Raw genomic sequence first — 11,884 nt, 5'->3', positions numbered from 1 at the left:
ATGTACAAGTACACCCCTTGGACATGACGCTAGTATGTCGCAGGGACTTACCCCAATCCAACCCTTGATGCTGAGTGCCAAGCAGGGAAGGCACTGGTTCCCGGTATGGCCCGTCCAGGGATCAAAACATGACCTTCCAGTCTCAGAGGTCAGGGCAGACACTCTAATCACAAGGCCACACTGAGCTGGTTTTCAAATAGCCAAAGTGTAAAATATGGTTAAGCGTGTATATAATATAATAGACATAAAGGGTGTGAGCAAATACACTTGTTTTGCATGAAAAAACAGTACACGTGACGCTTGGACCAAAATTATCCGGGTAAAGTATCTGTCATTTAAGACTATTCAAAAGTAGCTGATATACAGCTAGCTCACAGAGCGTCACTTTGTGCCACGCTGTGAGCTTGTACATCTGGCATTTTTGAATCATTTTGAAATGTTTAAAACAAATCTCTTCTAGGGGTCCCTGGTACAAAACCTTTTCAGATGAGGGTCCACGGCCAAATATATATCAATTAGTGGGGTCCTTGGCACGAGAATATTTGAGAACTACTGATTTAGAAGGCATTTGTAGAATCTGCCTCTTAATGGGTTGATAATAATTGATGTCAGGAGAAAGGGCAATTTGCACATTTTAGGCATGCAAAGAACAAGCCTTCCTCCAGCAATGTCTCCCAGATTGGCAAAGGCGCTGGTGCAGGGGTAAAAAAACCCATTCTAGGTTATGAGCAGACATGGTAAAATATCACTTCATGCAGCCCAGAACAGTTGAGCATGTGTCGTGACTCGTGTGGAAATGCATGCACACATTCTGCAACACATAGCACACACGTCCCCCCCCCCCCCCTCCCCAAAATGGTCTGTGCTCTCGTGTGTCAGTCTCCGCTATTTGAAGATTACAAACTCTCTCTCTCTCTCTCTCTCTCTCTCTCTCTCTCTCTCTCTCTCTCTCTCTCTCCCCTATAAATTAATAAAAAAGAAACACAATAAAACCCAAAGGTCTCCACTTTTGCATAAATTGTTCCTCTCCCCTTCCTTCCCAGTTCGTCTTTAGTTATTGAACTCTCCCATAACGGTTCGTCTTTGCAGCTGATAAGTTCCTGGCTGCATGGTGTCAACCGAGCACATTCCTGTGCTCTGCTTTCTTTCACATCCGAATGAAGGGATCCTTTTTAATAGAGACAACATCCTCCTCTTTCTCTTTTCTGCTCCATTGTCTGGAGTCATAGCCATCTTTCTTTTCTATTGCCGTTGTTAGACATGGCTGCCAGTTCCCACCTGATGTCGTGTGGGAGTCCTGACTGTTCCAGACCATACTGAATAATTGCTAGCTTGCACAGCGTCTTCAGGCTAGGACTTAAGTCTAAGATGTACATGTCAGACACCTCGCCGTCATCTTCATCCTCAAGATCCTCCACTGTAATGGGCGTGTATGTGTATCTGTAGCCTCCAAAGAGGATGATACGATCTCCCACCATGCAACAGCACATCCTAGACATCCAACAGGGGCCTTGCCCCTTGGGCTCAACCTTCGTCCAGGAGAAGGTCTCTGTATTGAATTTCCACAGATCATTGAAGCTCTGGTCCAGAAGAAAGTTGCGACCACCGAATATGTACAGCTCTGTATTGTAGGCAAAGGCTGAATGTGCCCCGCGTCCTTTTGGGAGAAGCTGTACAGAAGGTGTGCTCATCCAGCGGTTTGTTTCCGTGTCAAACACGCTGGCGTTCTTGTTGTAGTTGAACTGGTCCCCTCGGCCCCCGAATACAAACATCCTCGTCCCAACGATGGTGGCAGAGTGACATGACGAAGCCGGTGCGGGAGTGCCTCGCGTGTCAATTAAAGTCCACACCATTGTTGTGGCATCCAACTTGTGAATGTCATTAGTGTATCTGGTCAGCATGTTGAATCCTCCGAAGATATACATGACGTTCTCCAAGACACAGGCCGAGTGTCCTCGCCTCGCCTCCGGGACAGACCCAGAAGCCCTGAGCTGGAACCATCTGTGGTTGTGGACGTCGACCGCATAAAGCACGTTGCAGTATTCGCCCGTGTACGTGAAGCCCCCCCAGATGTAGATGATGTCTTCTATCAGCACGGCTGTGTGGCCGTAGCGCATGGAGGGAACCTCAGGGGGATGTCCTCCCCTTCCTTTTGTCACAGGCGGTAACTTGACCCAGCGCAACGATATCGTGTTGAAGATGTGCATCTCGATCTGACCGTCGTACCGGTAGGTCTCCCCGTAATGGAAGCCTCCAAACGAGTACACCTTGTGCCCAACCGCCACTGCAGCATGGTGCTCCCTCTTCGGTCGTCCTTTGAGATGCACCGCCCAGCACAACATCACAGACTCACTCCGACACTGTTGTGGTTGACCACAGTTGTGCGAGTGTCGCTCTGTAAAAGGATGGAGTTAGATTCCACGCACAAACATTTTATATTGGTACAGTGGCACACAAACGTCACACAAAGGTTGGCCAGTCTGTAAAGCCAATAAGGCATAGCCCACACCTCATAGTGAATTTGTGGTGCCACAATAGAGTGCCTCAATAGAGATTTCCGAAAGGCTCCTGGTGAATCATGACCATAAAACATTTGATTCTGTGTAAAAAGAAGAAGAAAAAAAAACATCACACAAACATCACACCAGAGCTATGCAGGTATGAAATGAAGCATCATTTTGAGTTTTAGAACCGAGTCACTTTCATTCATTGCAGATTCACTGCCACTACATTATGAGACATAAATGCAGTGTGTTATTGTAGGCTAAAACGAAACCAGTCACAAGATGTATTTATTGTAAGTTTAACTGCTGTGAACAAACATTAAAAGTCCATAGACTAGGCTGCCACAAGACATCACGTGTGGTGCCCTAAACCAACATTAAAAGTCCATAGATTTTTGTTAAAAGTGCTCTACAAACATTAAGAGTCCATAGACTTGGCTGCCATATGACGTAATTTCAAAAGCCAGGTGAGTATTGGCACCTGGCCAATAATATTTTAATATTTAATTATACTAGAGCGTTGGAGCCTCTACAGCGGTGCCCATTGGGCACTGGCCTACTTGGAACGATGCAAGTTGGAAATGCATGCCCCACCCAAATATTATGTCTGTGTCCATTTTTATGCCCATATATGGAGTTCTTTGTCAGGCATGGAATCTATGCAGACGTCAGAATGATGTCAGAACAGGCCAGCTCCATATATGGACCATGGGCAAAGCAAAGTTAAGCAAAGTTACTATATTTACCCAGGGTAACTGGACTAAGCATCAGATACTTGTTTACAGCCAGGCCCTGCTCATAGAACATTTCATGGTAGTGGTGCAATGCCTTGCTCAAGGGCACTTCAGCGGTGGTAATTTTAACGTGCCGGTCCGGGGATACGAACTGGCGACCTTCCGGTATCAAGACCGCTCCGCAAACCGTTCGGCCACCGCTGCAGGGGCTCTGTCCAGAGCCCAGGCAGAGGCATTTTTTGGGGCGGTTCTGGACAACCGTGGGTCCGACCGACACCGGGCACTGCACTCCCTGTGGTGGTGTGGAACGCGTTTGTCGAATTTGAAGTCGGTGGGGCGAACGGTTCTCGAGTTACATGGATTATAACAGTACACACACACACACACAGACAGACAGACAGAAAGAGACTTTGTGTATTTATAGTTGCATTTTTACTATATTTAATAAATATACCCTTTGTTTTGCGGTTTTAAAATATTTTTTGAGGGACCCCTCCAACGCCTGGCTTTGTGTGTGCCACTCCGTGACGTCATGTGACAGCCAAGTCTATGGACTTTTTACTATGACATATTGTGCATGCCCCTCACTTCACAAGTGTGATTTTTGAGAGTTCACTATCCCCTCAAATGGTTTTCACTCGTGATGCCATGTGGCAACCAAGTCTATGGACTTGTAATGTTTTCTTTAAGCAGGCCCTCCCCGTTTTCAGCACTTTCCACTCTGTCAATACCATCAAAGTGGGCAGTGGCGGGCGCCCTTCACTTCATATGAGTGGCCCCCTATATATACAGCTTTTGTCCACACATATTTGCCATTGACAATGAAAGGAGAAATTAGGTCAAATGTCCGCCAACTATGACATACATAACATTTGTGTCAACACAAACATGAAATGCCATTGACAATGAAGGGAAAATGTATGTAAATGTATGTAGATGAGCAAATCGGCTAACCAATCACATAAATTCAGTTGTTCATGAGATGATGTATGATGATGTATAATGATAAGAGCGCCCCTCACTTCACATGGGTGTGATCTCATCAAACCTTTTTACACAGAATGATTTATGGTCATAATAATTCACCAGGAGCCTAGATGGCATGGTTCCAGGCTTGAAATAATGAATATAAATATTTTATGAAATCTCATGGAAAAAATGAATGGGCTTTCAAATTGTGGCACTACAAAATGGCCACTGCAATGCGCTAGGTTGTGTTGGTTAATCAGGTGGCTCTTTGAAGAATTATAGGTGAACCATGCGATGTGGTGTAATTAAAGTATATTTATTTAGGTTCTGGATTTGTTTCCAATACGGCTCAGTTTCAGATAAGCTTCCCCGAACCTAGCCTCGGTCCCAGGCTCACTTAACTGCGAAAAAGAAGAGCCTGGTCACAACCTAGGACAAATAAGCTATCTAAGGCAGGACTTCCGCCGTGTAACCCCCCCCCCGGAAGTTAACGTTTTTTGACCAATCGCAGCGTTGTGTTCCCGAAAATGTATTCCCGCTGAAATGATCATTGGGTGGGGACTAGTAAACACAGCCGCACCGCGTGACGTAGTTATCTTACACGCAACACTTCCGCCACTTCCGCTGATAGTCTTTTCAGCGTAGGTCTTGGCCAGGGTGCCCCGAACCTAACGTGGGCCCTGCACGTCCTGCTCAGGATAGATAGAAACTTTCAAAATGTAAAAAAGTTGAAAAAAATAAAATGTGGAAGTATAGTGATCTACAATCTCATTTCCGTCCTCTCACAAAACAAACAAAAAAGTGACAACAGTGTGTGGCAGACAGCTAGAGCAACCTCAACCATAGTTTGATATGCATTATTTTGTAATCTCTGGGAGATTCTTTTTTATTTATTTTATCTATCATCATTTATTTATTTATTTATTTATTTATTTATTTATTTATTTATTTATTTATTTGTTTGTTTGTTTGTTTGTTTGTTTGTTTGTTTGTTTGTTTGTTTGTTTGTTTGTTTGTTTGTTTGTTTGTTAAATGCACATCAGTGAATATTTCAGTTTTCACATGTATGTATAAATGTGCCAGAAGATAATCTGTAGTCCCTGGGCAAGTGAGCAATAATGGAAATGTAGCCTCCTCAAATTTCACGGGAACAAATTATGTTTGTCAGTTTGTGTCAGGGCTGAAACAGCGCGGAAAGGATATAAGGAGGCATAATTTATCAATAACCGTTTATCAATTGTGTGTTTAACAGCACTTAATTCCTCTCACTTGTTACACAGTACGCACTGTGCTCTCCTCCCGATGATGCGGGATGTTATAACTTGACATGACTAGACATGACATGACAGCATGTAAAAGCCATAGGCTTTCTTGGGTTTAAAATAATTTAACAGACCTTGTATTGATTTTTGCAAACCGCCAATAAATTATTCAATTAGGCATTGCAGCAACAGGCTAGTAATAAAACGATAAAAAAATAAAACAAAAAAGCAGTCTAATGGGAATAAAATGAAATAGATCAACATACAATGTACTTTATAGGCCTATATTAATTAATGTTACTTCGTTGTAGTATAAAAACACACATTTATCGATCTTAAGCAGCTTAATGACTAACCTTAGTTAGACTGACGTTAGTTATTGATTATTTTCTTTGTGGATTTACATTTGAGGACCCCTGGTTTAAAGGTCCTTAACGTGTGATTAAAATTTGATACGCTCATTTGTGGCATTTTATTTATTTACACACAGCCAGGGGATCGAATGTGGAACCTTCGGATTCTAAGATGGCTGCTCTACCCCCTGAGCCATGCACTGCAGCCCCTGTGGGGTCAGTGCAGACCTGCGATGTGGTTGAACTGAAAGGAGGCCGTCTGAATGCGGTTACGGAGCCTCTCGACCTCCATATCTCGGACGTAGTCGTCCTCGTCGTTGTGAATCATGATCTTCTGCAGCTCGCCGATCTCCTGTTCCATCCTGGAACGAAGCTCACGCTTCATCTTGAACAGACTCTTTTCTTGGACCTTCTTCCTAATCTCGATCTCCTTCCTTTCTTGTGCAAGGGATTCAGCCAATAACGAGAGCCGGTCCTTGTAGTAGGTTTCCATTGACATGATCTTGTCCTGGTGTCGCTCCCGGTGCTGCAGCTGCAGGTCCTTTTCGTGGGCCCTCCGCTCCCGCAGTTGAGTCTTCTGCAGCTTCAGGCCATCCTCAAACACCTTGCGAAACATACCCTCCTCCCTTGTGCGTTCCCGCACGAGGTGTGCGCGGAACTGCATGTGGAATTGCCCGTGGTACTTTTTGGCTCTGATATCCTGCTGCTTCTGTTCTTTAAGTCTGTTCTGTGCTGATTTCTGCTGCTGGAAACTCTGTTTGAAGTCCCTCAGGCGCTTGCTGTGTTCTTGTTCTTTGCGGGCTATGTCTTCCATAAGGTCATTTTTCTTCTGCGCTTCTTCCAAGTCCCGTATGCTGCGATGGTGTCTGTGGGGGGACGAGATGGCATGGAGTCTGTCCACCTGCTCCAGCTGCTGTTCCCACATATGGCCCAGGGTATGGGGCGAGATGTGGAGATTGGGAGTTTCGTCCAGTAGGGATAGGAGGAGGTCATGTTCCTTCACCTTCATTGGTTGAGTTTTTCTGGGGTAGGTATATTGCCTGCGACCCTGTGTGGCCTGCCTGGTGTGTGGCAATCGATGACTTTGTCTTTTAGCCGGGGGCAGTTTGTGGGTCTGGGACATGTCTTTCAATCTGGCCCCTCTATACTCCCGCTCCTGGGCGTTCAGTTGGTCCTCGGCCAAGTGTGCCCTTCCCCTTTTCAGCTCCTCCTCGTAGGCCGTACTCACCGGCTCACTGTATCTTATGAGACTGTCTTCACGTGTCCGTAGCTCTTGTCGCAGCATATGGTTGGCTTCCTGTCTCCTGTCATTCAGGCTCAACGACTCCCTCGTGACACCCTCCAGGGAACGATGAGCCCGTTGTGGAGACGGTGAGCGATGAGTGGCTTGAAGCTGAGATGCACCCATGTGTGGTCCGGGGGTCCTGTGATACTCCATGACACTGTCACTGTGGTGGTGGGACCGCAGCTCCTCCTTCTCACCCAGCACCCTATTAACCATTTGGTCGAGGTTGTCCAGCCGCCTAGTTAGTTCATCAGACATGTCATGCAGCTCTTGCTCCGACAGAGGCTCCTTGGAACTGTCCTCCCCTGCCCTGCTACTGTAGAGGCCGCTCCTTTCCGCATAAGGTGTCCAGCTGTCCTGCTGGTATAGTGAGGGCCTTATATTCTCTTTGGCTTCATACATGGCCAAGCTTTGCGCCGTGGCCTCCATGTCATCCTGAAGGGTGGGGAAGTGCACGTCTGACTGGCTTCCGAACAGGGCCCTCCTGGGGCCACTGCTAGCTGGCTCTAGTTGCTCACCCTCCTCTGCCATTGCCCTGGATCTCTGTTGACTGGAGGCAAAAGTCTCACTCAGAACAGGCGAGTGGCTCAGGATAGGAGACAGCTGTCCACTTGCATAAAGTGTGTCGGCCATTCGCCTTGACCTCTCTGTAGTGACAGGAGTGGTTTCCTCCTCCGAGTGTCCATGACTGAGCCTGTTGTCTGGATGGTACTGGCTGGGGGAGTGTGGGGCTGCGTTGGACCTGTTGGGCGTCGAGGTCTGGTAAAGGGACTGTAAAGAGGGCTCCCTCTGCGGAGTTGCCTGATGGTCCAGGCGGTCAGAGGGGGCGAAAGGTGAGGGAGGGACATTCACTGCATCTTGTTTGGCCGTGAATGTGAACGCAGTGTCCCCTGACCCAACAAGTTTATCGAGTGATCCCATGTCTTCTGTGTTCCATGAATGGTGGGAATAGTCCGCGGACTGTCCACTGGAAGACCCCGGTCTTCTGCCGGACAGACTGCTGTCACTGAACGGTTCTCGGTTCTGTGACAGCGGACTGTCCACCGGAGAACTGGGGTCATTTGGTGATTCCTCACTTGAAGACCCCAGTTCTCCAGTAGACAGTCCATTCTGTGACAGCCAACTGTCCACTTGAAAACTGGGATCTTCTGGCAGGCACTCACTCATCTCGTCAGCTATCTCTCTGTCACGCATCTCGTTGAGAAATTCCCACAGGCCATCGAAGATCTCCAAGAGGTTCTTGATGGACTGCTCGTCCCCTCTGACAATATTCTCCCCTGTGATGTGCGACAGGCTGGTCTGAAGGAAGTCGAGAGCCAGGGAGTCGATGACAGACTGAACGTTGTGTGTGTGGTCCTCCTGACTGTCCGGGGCAGCAATGTAATCTGGAACTTCTTCCTTGAGGATCTTCTCATACAAACAAACAAACAGATTGGCATCGCAGTCCGTCAACCTCCTCACCCATACATGGTGCATGTGACACCTGCTCAGTAGGCCATTCGCCAAATCCACAAAATCCCTTTCTACCTCTTGCGTTCCCATCGGACAGCTGTCGACGACAGGTGCAGTTGAGGCTCAAAAATCTATTTATATTTACTAAAGCTAAAATGTGTCTTCGAATCATTCAATACATTTCTCAGCTTTCATTCCTGAAAGTTTTAATTTAGATATAAAGGGGAAGAACTACTTTTGGAGAAGTTGGCGTCTAATTATGGTGCGGGTCCAATGTGTTTTTCTGACTTCATGAGGCTAGTCCGTGTTGTCAGCCATCTATGACGTATGACGCCATACTTGGGCAAGGTTTGGGTGGTCCTGGTCCAACCAGGTGGTTTCATTATTATTGTCAGGTGAAACCACCTGACTTTAATGAAAGCTCATGAAAACTAGACGACCTGTTCTGCCCTAGTCATACTGACGCACCTCTGGGCAATGGGGTGGAACAGCAGGCACTCCTGCTACAGGCGGGAGCCAATCGGGGAGCCAATGCTGCCTACCGTCTGCATCCATGCACACACACACCTCTGGCCAATGAAATGAAATGAAATTAAATGAAATCTATATTTACCCAGGGTATCTGGGCTAAGCTCAAGAACTTGTTTCCAGCCAGGCCCTGCTCATAGAACACATTTCATCATAGTGGTTCAATGCCTTGTTCAAGGGCACTTCAGCGGTGGTAATTTTAACGTGTCGGACGGCTGATTCGAACTAGGAACCTTCCGGTATCAAGACCGCGCCGCTATCCGTTCGGCCACCGCTGCCACTAAATGGGATGGGACCCAATGGGATGGGACAGCAAGCACTGCTACAGGCGGAGCCAATGCTGCCTACTACAGCTATCCGGTTTGAAAATGCGGGTCCGATGTGCATTAAGCCATTAACGTGAGGCTGTGACACACAAGCATAAGTTACTAAAATAATAATCATACTAATATGAGGGGGAGACGGAGACAGAGCTTGTTTCACCTGACAAATATCACTATATGATCATTTCTTGTTATTAGTGTGGTTGCTGATAGGCAAAATAGTATTTTTTCTCTCCTCTGATTAGATGACGATTACACCCCCTGCCTATAATTCCACAGGATACACCTTTTTGCCCCATATGATTGGACAATATATGGTGACATCACAATATGTATAGATAGGCAAGGCAACCACACTAGGCCTATCTCACAGCATTTCCCCACCCCCTTTTGGAGCTAGTGGTGTTATTTTTAAAAGAGGTATTTTCACAAGCCACAAACTACTGTTTTGTAAAGGTAAGGTTTATTCTACTTATTTGAGTTGTTATTTGTGTTTTCTTCATATTATTATCGGTCTGTGACATTTTAACATTAGGAAATGTACTCCATATGTAAACATATGTATGTTTTGTATAGGCCTCTACAGAGAGAGATAATAACGCCCTAATTCAAGTTTTCAAATAATTGTAGTGGAGTAAAAGGTAAAAAAAAAAATAGCCTCTGAGAGTGGAGTGGAGTGGAGTAAAAGTATAGGTCTATGAAGTGTAATGGACAGTAAAGTAAAAGGACCCCAAAATGTTATTAAGTAGCCTACTATATGCTATGTAAGTAAATGTAGCCTACTACTGCCTACCTAGTAGACTCAGGTTGTGAAACAGACCTCATTCATTAAAAGAAAACCAACCCAAATGATCACAGAAAAAAAGCGATGAGTGCAGTTTAGGCCAGTTGCGATATTGAGGGGGCTTCCCATCAGAGCATCCACCTCTGACAACAGGAGGCACTGCTTTGAAGGAAGTCAAGGACTTCAAGTACTTGGGCTCATGGGTCAACTCAACCGAACAAGACCTTAAAGTGAGGAAGGCACTTGCATGGAGGGCCCTAAACGACATGGCCAGTGTATGGAACTCCAACCTCCCCCGTCAAACCAAACTCAGCTATGCAACGGTAGAGTCTGTTCTCCTATACGGCAGTGAGTGCTGGACCCTGAAGCCAACCATGCAGAAGTCTCTAGACGGGTGCTACACCAGCACTCAACATCAGTAAGAACACACATGTTACCAACACAACTCTGTATGATGGAATTCCAAGGGTGAGCCAGAAAATAGCAGCCAGGAGAATGAGACTAGCAGGACACTGCCAAAGACACCAAGAGCTGCCAGCCAGCAAAGTAGTGCTGTGGGAACCAACACACGAGGACGTCCCACAGACGTCCCACAGGGCTCAGGGGTAGAGTGCTCCGCTCCCTGCACTGGCTCCCGGTCGCTGCCCGCACAGAATACAAAACTCTGATGCTGGCATTCAAAGCAACCAAAGGTATGGCTCCCCCATATCTTGCAAGCATGATTGAACCCTACAAACCCTCCCGCGCACTCAGATCAGCCAACGCAGGAAAGCTGGAAGTACCCTCACTAAAAACGCCGGGACAACGCTCCACACGTCCCAAACTCTTCTCCCTTCTGGCCCCAAAACTGTGGAATGCACTCCCCGTTGCAATCAGAACTGCAGCATCACTCCCGATCTTCGGCCGTTGTCTGAAAACCCACCTTTTCAGACTCCATCATGGCCCATAGCACTTATCCTACCCCCTTAGATAGCACTTTTTAGACTTAGATAGCATTTGAAACAGACTTATAGCATGTCATGTAGACAGCACAATAATTGCATTGTATGTAGTCATAGCACCTCATAGTACATATGTATAGCATAGTATAGCATATGTATGTATATGTATAGTTTATATGTTTATATGTATAGTGTCATTATATAGATATGTTCTAGTTACGTTCTTAGCTTTCGCATGTTTCATGATAAATGCATTTTATATGTGATGTATTCCCATGCTTTTGTTCTTGCCTAATGTAAATCGCTCTGGATTAAGAGCGTCTGCTAAATGCCTAAATTGTAAATTGTAGTGCCTGGATGGTAACCGTAAGGTTGCCAGTTCGAACCCGGGCTCCCCCAGAGTTACTGTCGAAGTGTCCTTGAGCAAGACACTGAACCCCTAATTGCTCCCGATGTGCTAGTTGATGCCTTGCATGGTTTCCGCTGCCATCGGTGTATGAATGTGTGTGTGAATGGGTGAATGTAATGCACAATCTCTGTAAAGCAAATGCACCATTTACCATTTACACTAACATATGTGGATGTACTCAAGAACAACGCAGGAGCGCAAAGCACCAACGAGCTGGCCAGATGTATGGAGAACCGGGATGACTGGAAGCAACGATGGAGGGCTCGTCTGAGGACGACCTAGAAGGGGCAGAAAACAGCCTGGTCACGTGGTTCATGTACTCGTGCGAGCCCATAAACTC

The 11,884-nt window shown here is 46.4% G+C and overlaps 2 protein-coding genes across 2 annotated transcripts; both read right to left on the bottom strand.

Annotated features, from left to right (window-relative positions):
- Window positions 1–1,223: 1,223 nt before the first annotated feature.
- On the bottom strand, window positions 1,224–2,342 carry LOC306934259 (kelch domain-containing protein 3-like; the record flags this gene model as incomplete). Its single annotated transcript, XM_079516831.1, has 1 exon — window positions 1,224–2,342. The coding sequence occupies one exon, from the start codon at window positions 2,340–2,342 to the stop codon at window positions 1,224–1,226; it is 1,119 nt and encodes a 372-aa protein (XP_079372957.1).
- A 3,697-nt stretch (window positions 2,343–6,039) lies between these two features.
- LOC306934258 (centrosomal protein of 95 kDa-like) lies at window positions 6,040–8,649 on the bottom strand (the record flags this gene model as incomplete). Its single annotated transcript, XM_079516830.1, has 1 exon — window positions 6,040–8,649. One exon carries the CDS (start codon window positions 8,647–8,649, stop codon window positions 6,040–6,042), a length of 2,610 nt encoding a protein of 869 aa, XP_079372956.1.
- Between the last annotated feature and the right edge of the window lie 3,235 nt (window positions 8,650–11,884).

The sequence above is a fragment of the Electrona antarctica genome (assembly GCF_951216825.1).
Source record: "Electrona antarctica genome assembly, chromosome: 12".
In the NCBI taxonomy this organism is placed as follows: domain Eukaryota; kingdom Metazoa; phylum Chordata; class Actinopteri; order Myctophiformes; family Myctophidae; genus Electrona; species Electrona antarctica.
Note: the sequence above shows the minus strand (reverse complement) of the source record. Positions and strands in the feature narration are given on the sequence as shown.